At 49.5% G+C, this 12,068-nt stretch overlaps 1 protein-coding gene across 1 annotated transcript in view; it reads left to right on the forward strand.

The window, feature by feature from the left end:
* VWA3A (von Willebrand factor A domain containing 3A) overlaps positions 1 to 12,068 on the forward strand; it is a 62,458-nt gene that overhangs the window by 35,700 nt on the left and 14,690 nt on the right. Inside the window, 7 exon segments of the mRNA XM_015125775.3 lie at positions 2,299 to 2,373; positions 2,679 to 2,823; positions 4,223 to 4,418; positions 5,671 to 5,741; positions 8,720 to 8,872; positions 10,519 to 10,609; positions 11,943 to 12,053. Of these exon segments, the coding sequence (XP_014981261.2) occupies positions 2,299 to 2,373; positions 2,679 to 2,823; positions 4,223 to 4,418; positions 5,671 to 5,741; positions 8,720 to 8,872; positions 10,519 to 10,609; positions 11,943 to 12,053 (842 nt within the window).

Here is a 12,068-nt window from a genome sequence, read left to right on the forward strand (position 1 = left end):
CAGCACTTTGAGAGGCCAAGGTGGGCAGATCACGAGGTCAGGAGATCAAGACCATGCTGGCTAACATGGTGAAACCCCGTCTCCACTAAAAATACAAAAAAATTAGCCAGGCATGGTGGCGGGCACTTGTAGTCCCAGCTTCTCAGGAGGCTGAGGCAGGAGAATGGCATGAACCCAGGAGGTGGAGCTTGCAATGAGCCAAGATCACGCCACTGCAGTCCAGCCTGGCAATAGAACAAGACTCCGTCTCAAAAAAAAAGGTGCATGGAAAAGATTTTGGGGAGTTAGAATCTACAGAATGTCGTCCCTGGCTGTAGGGGGTGAAAGAATGGTAAAGAGAAGATGATGCCCAAGAACAGATCTCTGAAGGGAAAGATGGTTTTAAACATCCAGAGTCTGAGACACTCCAGAGTTTGGAGAACATTAGGAGGAGAAGGAGCTCCAGTGAGGAGACCTAGCCAAGAAACAAGGGGTTTTGAGCCATCAGCATTTTAATTATATGAATGAAATAAATGGTAGTGCAGGGATCGCACCTGTGGAGATGCGAAGGGGAGAGAGAAGACAATCAAAGGCAGCACTTGGGAAATACCAGCATTTGAAGGGTGGGCAGAAGAAGGGAACCACCAAAGGAACACAGGAAAGGAGAACCCAGAGAGGTGGGAGGAAAACAAGAGAGAAAGGTGTTGGGATGCTATGTTAGTCCGTTCCTGCACTGCTATAAAGGAGTATATGAAGGTCGGGCGCGGTGGCTCACTCCTGTAATCGCAGCACTTTGAGAGGTCAAGGCAGGTGGATCACTTGAAGCCAGGAGTTCGAGACCAGCCTGGCCGACGTGGTGAAACCCCATCTACTAAAAATACAAAAATAAGTGGGTCTCAGTGGTACAGGCCTATAATCCCAGCTACTCCAGTGGCTGAGGCATAAGAATCACTTGAACCCAGATTTATTATCCAGCAATAATAGGGATATATTTCCACTGGTGGGGGAATGGAGGGCATTGTTCATCTCTACCAGAGAACACCCCCAGGGTGGAAGTTTGACTGCAATGGGTTGAAGAGGTGAGGAAGTGGTGGTATATTGTGTTTCCAGGGAGCTTGTCCACAAGGGGAAAGAGGAAAGAGCGAAGTTGCCCATAGAGTAGCTTCCCGGTGGAAGGAGGATGTTCTTGTCAAGTATAGAGAGTCTGAAACAGGTAGAGAGGTGCTGGGGGCAGAGGGAAGTGGAGAGAAGTTGGGAATGTGTGGATGTGAGGGTGGAACTGTGGGGCAAAGTTTCAGAAGAGATGGGTGATGATGAGGTCAAAGGCCAGGTGGAGGAATTAATCTCAAACTAGAGAGGGGACAACTTTTCATTCATAAAGAGTATAAATCCCCTTCCCAAGGATCTTAAATTCTGTCTTACAGGACAAATGAGACAATGTGGGTTTTCTGGATTTGGGGGTTTATTTGTTTGTTTTTTGAGACGGGGTCTCGCTCTGTTGCCCAGGCTGGAGTGCAGTGGCACAATCATAGCTCACTACAGCCTCAGCCTCCTGGACTCAAGTGATCCTCCCACCTCAACCTCCTAAGTAGCTAGATCAACAGACATGTGCCACTATATCCAGCTAATTTTATTTTGTAGAAATGGGGTCTTGCTATACTGCCCAGGCTAGATGTGTATTTTTTTTCTTTACCAAATCCTGTTGATTACATAGACGTGTATTTAAAAAAACAAAACAAACAGCACTTTGGGAGACTGAGACGGGCAGATCACAAGGTCAGGAGATCGAGACCATCCTGGCTAACACGGTGAAACTCCATCTCTACTAATAATACAAAAAAAATTAGCTGGGCGTGATGGCAGGCACCTGTAATTCCAGCTACTCGGGAGGCTAAGGCAGGAGAATGGCGTGAACCCGGGAGGTGGAGCTTGCAGTGAGCCGAGATCCCACCACTGCACTCCAGCCTGGGCAACAAAGCAAGACTCTGTCTCAAAAAAAAAAAAAAAAAAAACTATAGTATGGATAGGGAAGAGAAATGTGGAGCCATGCTAGGGGAGGTTAAATGGGGCCACACGCCATAGCTCAACGCTTCAGAAAGAAAGCTGACCAAAGCTGGCTCACGCCATGTCTCGGCTGAAGTATGTTGGGACATATGACCTGCAAGGAAATCTCAAGGCTAGCCCTGGCCAGTGACATCCTCACATTTTAGGGGATCTCATCAGAATTTTGTCCCCACTAAAAGCCTGCAAAGCCCAAAGAGCTGGGCCGCCAAGTGGACCTCCCCCAGCCTAAGAATGAACTCTCTTTGCTTCTTAAAGGTTTGGAAGCACAAGTGAAAGCTGGAGGCCTGAGATGGTTCCCATGAGCCACGACAATTTACAAAGTGCCTGGCGGTAGGTGATGGGCAGAGACTTTGTGGGGCTGTGTCTGAGGGAAGGCTTGCAGGCGTTGTTTTCTCTGTCCCCCTCTCCACCAGGAAGTAGCTCTCTAGAGTCCCTGACCCCAAACAGCCATGGGCAGAAATCAGAAAACAGCTTCCTTCTATCTGCTGCTCTCCCCACCTGGCCGTCTTCACTTTGTGAGAGTGATGACATCAACTCCATCACGTCTGAGATGGCAAAGGCTCTCACCTACTCCCAAAAGGTATGCCCTAGGCATGGGCCAGTGACCCTCAGCGTGGCCATCTCTGCCTCCCCAGGTGGGCCCTGAACCTGCGGTGTTGGGGCAGCAGGAATGTTCTCAGCGCCCTGCGGAAGGCTGTGGAAGTGGACTTCAAGGACAAAGACAAACACCAATCGCAGGGAATCTACCTCTTCACTGGGGGCATCCCTGACCAGGACATGGTGGGTAGGCCACGTCCCGGATGTCCATTATCCTTTGCGACCTCATCCATCTTCCCCCAGGTGGATACCTCGCCAAGCTTTCTACAGCATGATTTCTAAAGCAGTGCTTCTCAAACTTTAATGTATAGACAGGCACCTAAGGATGCTGTTAAAATGCAGGCCCTGGAGACCAGATTGGGCAACATAGGGAGACCACATTTCTACAAAAATTTTAAAAATAACCTGCCATGGTGGCACATGCCTGTAGTCCCAGCTACTCAGGAGGCTGGGGTGGGAGGATCGCTTGAGCTCAGGTGCTCAAGACCAGCCTGGACAACATAGCAAGACCCCATCTCTACAAAAATAAAATTTAAAAACCAGATGTAGCCAGGCACGGTGGCTCATGCCTGTAATCCCAGCACTTTGGGAGGCTGAGGCAGGCAGATCATCTGAAGTTGGGAGTTTCAGTTCACCTTGACCAACATGGAGAAACCCCATCTCTACTAAAAATACAAAATTAGCCAGGCGTGGTGGCACACGCCTGTAATCCCACCTACTCGGGAGGCTGAGGCAGGAGAATCACTTGAACCCTGGAGCGGGAGGTTGCGGTGAGCCAAGATCACGCCATTGCACTCCAACCTGGGCGACAAGAGTGAAACTCTGTCTCAAAAAAAAAAAGTGTGGTGACGTGTGCCTGTAGTCACAGCTACTTAGGAGGCTGAGGCAGAAGGATTGCTTAAGCCCTGGAGATTAAAGCTGCAGCAAGCTATAATCATGCCCCTGCACTCCAGCCTGGGCAACAGAGCAAGACCCTGTCTCTTTAAAATATATATATACATACATACATACATACATACATAGTACAGATCCTGGTTCAGTAGGTCTGGGGTGGGGCCTGGGAGTCTGCATTTCTAGCAGGCTTCCAGGGGATGCGGATGCTACTGGTCTAGACCACGCCTGGTGTCAGGAGGCTCTCAGGTCCAGCTCCCGACCACACTCTGTTAAAATATTGAGAGACGGGAATTGAACAATGAGATCATTTGGACACAGGAAGGGGAACATCACACACCAGGGCCTGTTGTAGGGTGGAGGGAGGGGGAGGGATAGCATTAGGAGATATACCTAATGTAAATAACGAGTTAATGGGTACAGCACACCAACATGGCACACGTATACATATGTAACAAACCTGCACGTTGTGCACATGTACCCCAGAACTTATAATAATAAAAAAAAAAAATTAAAAAAAAATTTATTGAGAGAAACTGCAACCCAGGTTCATCTCTTTCCATCCTTGTGCCAAGGACTGGACAAGGCATAGAGAAGGCCCTGGAGAAACATGGCCAGGCTGGGCTGCCCGGAGCCCCACAGCTTCAAGGCCCTCAGCTGCGGGCCCCTCTTACCTTCTCTTCCCCACCAGCCTACAATCAGCGCCTACATGGCCGAGGCCTGTAGTGGCTGCGACCTCCAGCTGAACGTGTGTCTCTTCTACGTGGGCGAGCCAAAGATGGACACCACACCCCCTGCCTGCTATGCCAGTCGCACTGACACGGCCGCTGCCTACAAGGAAGTCACCCGGGCTGCAGGTGGCCGCTTCCACTGGTTTGGAGACACAGGTACATGAGTGTTTCCTCATCCCTTTGGCTCCTTCCAAACAGTTGCCTCAGCACCAGCATAGCTCCCTTAGACCACAGATATATTCCAGAAAAGCAGCTTGTGAAAATCACATTTTAAAATGTAAAACTATTCCTCTGAAGATAGATAGCAGTGATGGTTGCACAACAATGTGAATGCACTTAATGCCACTGAATTGTACACTTTTAAATGATTGAACTAGGAAGTTTGATGTTATGTATATTTTACTGCAATTTTTTTAAGTTAAAAAAAGTAGGCCGGACACAGTGGCTCATACCCATAATCCCAGCATTTTGAGAGGCCAAGGCGTTTGGATCACTTGAGGTCAAGACTTTGAGACTAGCCGGGCCAACATGGTGAAAACCTGTCTCTATTAAAAATACAAAAAATTAGTCGAGTGTGGTGGCACACACCTGTAGTCCCAGCTACTCAGGAGGCTGAGGTACAATAGAATTGCTTGAACCCAGGAAGCAGAGGTTGCAGTGAGCAGAGATCACGGCACTACCCTCCAGCCTGGGTGACAGAGCAAGACTCTGTTTCAAAAAAGAAAAAAAAGAAGAAGAAGTAAAACTCTGAAAGTATATTATGGGTCAGGTGGTGGCTCACACTTGTAGTCTCAGCACTTTGGAAAGTTGAGGTAAGCAGATTGTTTGAGGCCAGTCCGAGACCATCCTGGGCAACATAGCAAGACTCTACCTCTACAAAAAAATTAAAATTAAAAATATGTGTATTTTAGAATGTCAGAGTAGAAGGCACCCTAAACATCCCTTAGATTGTTTTTTGAAGGGTGGTATGTTCATAGCACATGGTTGGCAAGATAGTACACGGTACACAAAGCAACATTTTTTTAGAGACAGGGTCTCCCTCTGTCACCCAGGCTGGAGTGCAGTGGTGCCATCATACTTCACTGCAGCCTCAACCTCCTGGACTCAAGCAATCCTCCCACCCTAGCCTCCTGAGCAGCTGGGACTACAGATGTCCACCACCACACCCGACTAATTTCTTAAATTTTTTGATAGAGAAGGGGTCTCACTGTGTTGCCCAGGCTGGTCTTGAACTCCCAACCTCAAGCAATCTTCCTTTTCAGCCTCCCAAAGTGCTGGGATTACAGGAGTGAGCCACCACGCCCAGCCCTTGAGTCACCTCCAGGTGGCTTTCTAGTATCCAAATGATGGGGATACTTGCCAGGATCCACACCCTGTCTCCCATGCTCACGATGTGCTTTGTTTCCAGGCATTTATGAGAGCGATGACATCAGTTCCATCATGTCTGAGATGGAAAAGGCTCTCAACTACTCCCAAAAGGTATGCCCTGGGCATGGGCCAATGACTGCACTGCCTTCTGTATTCATTTCCTGGGGCTACCATAACTGCCACAAATTGGGCGGCTTAAAATAACAACCATTGATTCTCTCACTTCCAGAGGCTGGAAGTCTGAAATCAAGGTGTCAGCAGGGCCAGGCTCCCTCTGAAGGCTCTGGGTGGAATCTTTCCTTGCCCCTCCCTGGCTTCTGGTGGCAATTGGTGTCTGTTTGTTTTTAATTGCACTGGTTGCTCTTTTAAAATGGCAAGGAAGACTTTATTTAAGACTGTTGCAATAGGGGAGAGAGACTGAACTCAACTCTAAATAATAGCAAAATAGCTGGAGATGTATAGCCAACGAGCAGAGTCAGTGGATGGAAAATTACTAAAAGAACTGGATAAATATGATAGGTAAAAGGATTCTTGTTAAACAGGGCTCTTGCTAAAGGCAGACCAAAGGCTTAGATATCAAAAATAGAACTGGGCACAGTGGCTCTCACCTGTAATCCCAGCACTTTGGGAGGCCGAGGCAGGCTGATGCTGGAGCCCAGGAGTTTGAGACCAGCCTCGGCAGCATGGTAAAACCCCATCTCTATTAAAGAATTTTCTAAAAATCATTAAAAAAAAAAAGATATCTCAGATGGGAGATGAGGAACTTGATTGGATATCAAGGATGGGACAGGTCTCACTAAACTGACTTAGCAGAATTCTTTGCCAAAACTGAGTTCAGCAGGCCAAGGTCAAGGCGTCATTGAGAAGATGGTTTAGAGGAGCCTGGCTAAAGTTTGGTCAAGGTAGGAGTCCTTTGAGACTAAAATGTTACTTCCTCAGAGAGAGGAGTTGAGCAGGACAAGATACAATGAGAGAGGTAGCTAGGGGCCAGATCACGTGAGGAGCAATGAACATCTAAGGAAGAATTCCTTGGACTTGCAAGTGATTGAAGAGGCAGTGTGAAAGAGAAGACATCCAAAGTGACCCCCACGCTCCTCACTGGGGCACCCAGTAGACAGTGAGGCCATTGACCAAGATGGAGAAAACAGGAGGAAAAGCCCATGGAAGGACGGTGCAGGGAAGGCTGGTCTGGGACAAGGGTGAGTTTGTGGAGCCTGCGAGATGACAAGTGAGGGTACCCTACAGGCAGGTGGGAAAAGACATGGCTAGAGATGGAGATTTGGGGCAGTTTAAGCCACAATGATGGACAGAGGGCACTTAGCAAGGATGTGGTCGAGGCAATGGAGTGGAGGAGCCTGTGAAGGAGACTCCTGGACTCCACCACTCGCAGAAGGACTCACTTCCCAGACAACTGTGGACTCCTGGGAGGGCGGGGCCACATCTCCATCTTCTATTCCTCTGTGGCCACTGGATCTGCAGATCTGTGGCTCCCCCTGCGTGCCTGTGCTGTCTTCCCCAAAAGGGACCCTTTTGGTGCTTTTAAAATATCCCTTCCCGGCTGGGCGCAGTGGCTCATGCCTGTAATCCCAGCACTTTGGAAGGCCGAGGCGGGCAGATCTCAAGGTCAGGAGATCGAGACCATCGTGGCTAACATGGTGAAACCCCGTCTCTACTAAAAATACACACACACACACACACACACACACACACACACACACTAGCTGGGTGTAGTGGTGTGCACCTGTAATCCCAGCTATTCTGGAGGCTGAGGCAAGAGAATCCTTGAACCTGGGAGGCAGAGGTTGCAGTGAGCTGAGATCACGCCACTGCACTCCAGCCTGGTGACAGAGTGAGACTCCGTCTCAAAATAAATAAATAAAAAATAAAGAAATATCCCTTACCCTCAGGTGCACGCAGTCCCATTCCCTCATCTGATAAACTCATTCATATGATGTTAATGGGCAATGACTGCGTAATTCACCTTTCCAGAGGATGCTTATTTACATTTGAGTGGTGTCTTCTGGAGCTTTGATTGAGAATAATTGCTGGGGAACCAGTCAGGCTGACCGGCCCACAAGTGGAGGCCACAGTGTCTCACAATGGAAGGGTGCTGGCTTTGGAACCAGACCCGCCTGGTTTGAATTGAAGTTTCTCTACACACTGATAAGGTGGCCTTAGATGAGAACCTTAAGCTCACAGAGCTGTAACTGTAATAGATCTGTTGCCAGATATGCATGGCAAGTCAATGCACAGAGACACTGGGTTGTGGCAGAGGAAAAAATGTTTAATTGTAGAACGGCCAAACGAGGAGATGGGAGGGAACCTCAAATCCATCTCCCCGGGGAATTTGACATTAAGGTTTTTAAGGGTATTGCAGTGGGCTGAAGTGTGGAGGTCACTGACTAGTTGAGTGCAGGCTGGAGTCATGGGCGGGGGAGATGAAGAAGCTGTGTTTTCATGCTGTTCCTGTTCCTCTGGGGGTCTTCAAACTGGTTGGCATCAGCTACTTTGCTGGAATTCGAGTCTGAAAAACATCTTAAGCAATTCTTAAACAAAAGCTTTGTGATTTTGACATCAGAAATCCTATCTAGAGGAACAATGGGGATGCAAACAGCCAGGATCTGGTGCTATGTGACTTTAGGTTACAAAGAAGTGGGGCTATGTGCAGCCTGATCAGGGCTTCATGATAACTAGATTTTTGTCCAGAATTCTTGTTAACTCTGTGATGACAGCTTCAGAGCTTTGGTTTCCTCATGTGTAAAATGGGGAGATGACAGCACCTACCCTATTGGCGTAGCTGACGTGACTTGTTGGCATGAGGGTTGGAGACTCCCAAGTATTCACTAACCCAGAGCCTATGCCTCCCAGGCCCCCATACCTGGTCCTTACTGTTGTTCATAGGATTGGTCCATAGCACTCTCAGCCCCAGGTGGCTTTCTAGGGATGAAAAGAGGAATCCAGGGGATGTCAGAGGTTTCAGTGGATACAGTCCCTTCTGCGCTCTCTCTCTCTCTCTGTGTGTGTGTGTGTGTGTGTGTGTGTGTCCACAGTGGCTGGGGGTGCCACTGACCCTCCCAATCCCACTGCAGTGTGCCTTCCTCATGGCCTCCCTGAAGAACCATTCAAGAAAAGTACTGGGAAGTGCAGACCTCCTGAAAGAAAAACCAAAGACACTTCAGCTAAGAAGTCAGCCCAAGAAGCTCTGCCCTCCCAGGCCCACCGCCCCCGTGGGGGCCAGAATGGTTTGACTCCCCTCCTAATAACACGCGGAAGATTTGGTTTCCTGTTTGTCTTCTGGTCTTTCCTGGGTCTTACAATGGCTGGGGCCAGCAGGGATGGGGTGGGCGCTTCAGTGGTGAGTGTCCCGTGGGTGCCTCTTGCCCAGGCCTCCGGGGGAAAATCTCCCCCGGGGGGCCGGCTCCTCAGCTCTGGGGCTCCTCTGGCCTCCTCCACCCCACCCTTGGCTCTGCCAGCTTATCCCAGCCTTTTCCCTACCCTGGTACTGAGGATGCCACAGAATTGACACCCACCTGTTTCATCTGATGGCTTATCCTGGAGGGTCTCTTGGAGGCAAAGGAATTAGGGTCTCTAAGGGCTCTTCCCACTGCCGCCTGAGACTTTGGAGGGGCCGATAGGAGCCTGAGGGTGGGCTGCACCTGCTAGGGGTTTATCCCCATTCACAGCCTGTCAATTCTGTCCTCCATTAAGTACCCACCCACCTTGGAAGTCAGAAGGGCTCTAGAGGAAAGACCTCAGAGGCACCTGTGCTTGTGAGCAGACTGGGAGGGACACCTGTGAGTCCCTCAGCATTGCATGACTCAGAGTGCACCTGTGAGTGCAGCCCATGTTCAGAATGTGGAAATCCATCCCAGACTGTAGGTAGCAGATTCCCAGTCAAAGGGCTGCCTTTCCAGGAGAGCTTGTGCAGCCAGGCTCTGCCCTCGTTCAGGGAACTCCACCAGGTTTCAGGAGCCAGCTCAGGCACTTCACCCCCTCCTCAGGGGCTGCCTCTTGAGCCTCCAGTGCTTCCTGAGTGCCTCCTGAAACCAGGCGGGGTGCTCCCCAGAGAGTGACTTTTTAATGACCATCACACTCCGGTCGTGGCTGAGAATGAAGGAACTCTTCCCTTAAAACAGATGCCTGGGCCAGGCTCAGTGGCTCACACCTGTGGTCCCAGCACTTTGGGAGGCCGAGGCAGGCGGATCACGAGGTCAAGAGATCGAGACCATCCTGGCCAACATGGTGAAACCCCCTCTCTACTAAAAATACAAAAATTAGCCGGGTGTGATGGCGGGCACCTGTAATCCCAGCTACTCGGGAGGCTGAGGCAGGGAGAATTGCTTGAACCTGGGAGGCAGAGCTTGCAGTGATCCGAGATCATGCTGCTGCACTCCAGCCTGGGTGACAGAGCCAGACTCCATCTTAAAAAAGAAAACAAACAAACAAACAAACAAAAAAACTGAGGTGCCTGATAAGGCACAGAAGTTACCTAAATTTCTGTTGTCATGCTGGAAGCCCAGACATCCCAGTCCATTAGGAAGAGGGGCGGGTAACTGATGAAGAAAGTTCTGGCAAACCCCCATAGCTCTCTCACTAGCAGCTGTCTCACTCTCATCTCACACACATACACATGCATACATACACATATGCACATGCACACACATGCATATACACTCATACACACGTGTACACACCCATACTTTTTCACCTCAAAACCCAGAGTCCCCTCTGAATCTGCTGCAGGAGAGGGGCCAAACCTATCTGAGGAGTCCCCTCCCTTAGGCTCCTCCCTGCAAAATTCCTCATGGACAGATTGAGGTCGCGGTAACTGAGGCCCTGCCTGCCACAGGGAACACTCCTCTGATGGGAAAGACCACCTGTTTTCTAGAGCATTAAAGATGACCCTGACAGAGAGAAGAGCCCCCTGCTGAAATCTCTGAAATGGCGTCCACTCAGTAGCAGAGCTGGCATCTCACCAGGTAAGGCACGACCACAGTCAAGCAGGGTGGAGGGATGTCATGGTCACGGCTGAGGCATGGGTTAATAATGATAGTAACTAAAGCCAGGTGTGGAAGTTCATGCCTGTAATCCCAGCACTTTTGGAGGCTCAGGTGGAAGAATCACTTGAGGTCAGGAGTTCAAGCCTTGACAACATAGCAAGACTCCATCTCTACCAAGAAAAAAAAAAAAAGCCAGATGTGGTGGTGCATGCCTGTAGTCCCCCAGCTACTCAGGAGGCTGAGGCAGGAGATGGCTTGAGCCCAGAAGTTCAAGGCTGCAGTGAGCTATGATTGCACCACTGCACTCTAACCTCAGTGACAGAGCAAGACCCTGTCTATACTTTTTTTTTTTTTTTTTTGAGACAGAGTCTCGGTCTGTCACCCAGGCTGGAGTGCAGTGGTGTGATCTCAGCTCACTGCAACCTCCACCTCCTGGGTTCAAGCAATTCTCGTGCCTCAGCCTCCTGAGTGGCTGGGACTATAGGTGGGTGCCACCATGCCTGGCTAATTTTTTGTATTTTTAATAGAGACGGGGTTTCACCATGTTGCCCAGGCTGGTCTCCAAGTCCTGAGCTCAGGCAATTCATCCACCTCAGCCTCCCAAAGTGCTGAGATTACAGGGGTGAGCCACCACGCCTGGCCACATCTCTTAAAATAATAATCATAATAGCAATAATGATAGTAACTAAAACGATCAGTGATCCTGAGTGTTGATCATGTGCCAGCCCATCTGCTAAGATTGTCCCATTTAGAGCCTATAATGATCAATCCTTTGCATCGGTACTCTATCAGCTTCCTATTGTACTGACAAAGGAACTGAGGCTCGGGGGGGCTAAGGATCATGTGCCACTAGTGGTAACAGGCCTTCACAATCTTTATGAAAGTATTCAGCTCATAGAACCTAAGACCATGTATTTTATTTCTGATGTCAAAGGTATGGCAGAGTGGCTCAGAGCAGAGTTCTGAAGTCAGCAGGACCAGGTAGAATCATTGCCCTGCTTCTTACTGGTGGAGTCCCACTTACCTCATCTGTAAACTGGGGGACTGTGAGGATGAAGCGAGGCAGCATACTCAGAGCACTTAGCACAATGCCAGGGAAGGATCTGGACTCGGTAAATGGTAGCTATAGCTATTTCTGATCCAAGCAAAGCCAGAGACCTGGGGCGGGGACACGGGGTGCCTTGAAGTCATCCTGGAGCCCCATTTCCTGGGGTGAAGTATAGCTGAACTTGAGTGTCTCTAAGCCAAGCTGGACAGCTATAGCGCAAGAATGCACACAGCTGCTCCAGCCAACAAGCCAAATGTTCTTCAGCTGCGGCCCAGCCAATGAAAGAAGGGATGATGGAACAGAGGAGGAAGACCAAGTCAAGGGAAGCAGAGACATCTCTTTCGCTGTTCTACACAGAGAAAGGGAATAATGTGGGTAAGTTAGAGGCTA

The sequence above is a fragment of the Macaca mulatta genome, chromosome 20, assembly GCF_049350105.2.
Source record: "Macaca mulatta isolate MMU2019108-1 chromosome 20, T2T-MMU8v2.0, whole genome shotgun sequence".
Classification (NCBI taxonomy): domain Eukaryota; kingdom Metazoa; phylum Chordata; class Mammalia; order Primates; family Cercopithecidae; genus Macaca; species Macaca mulatta.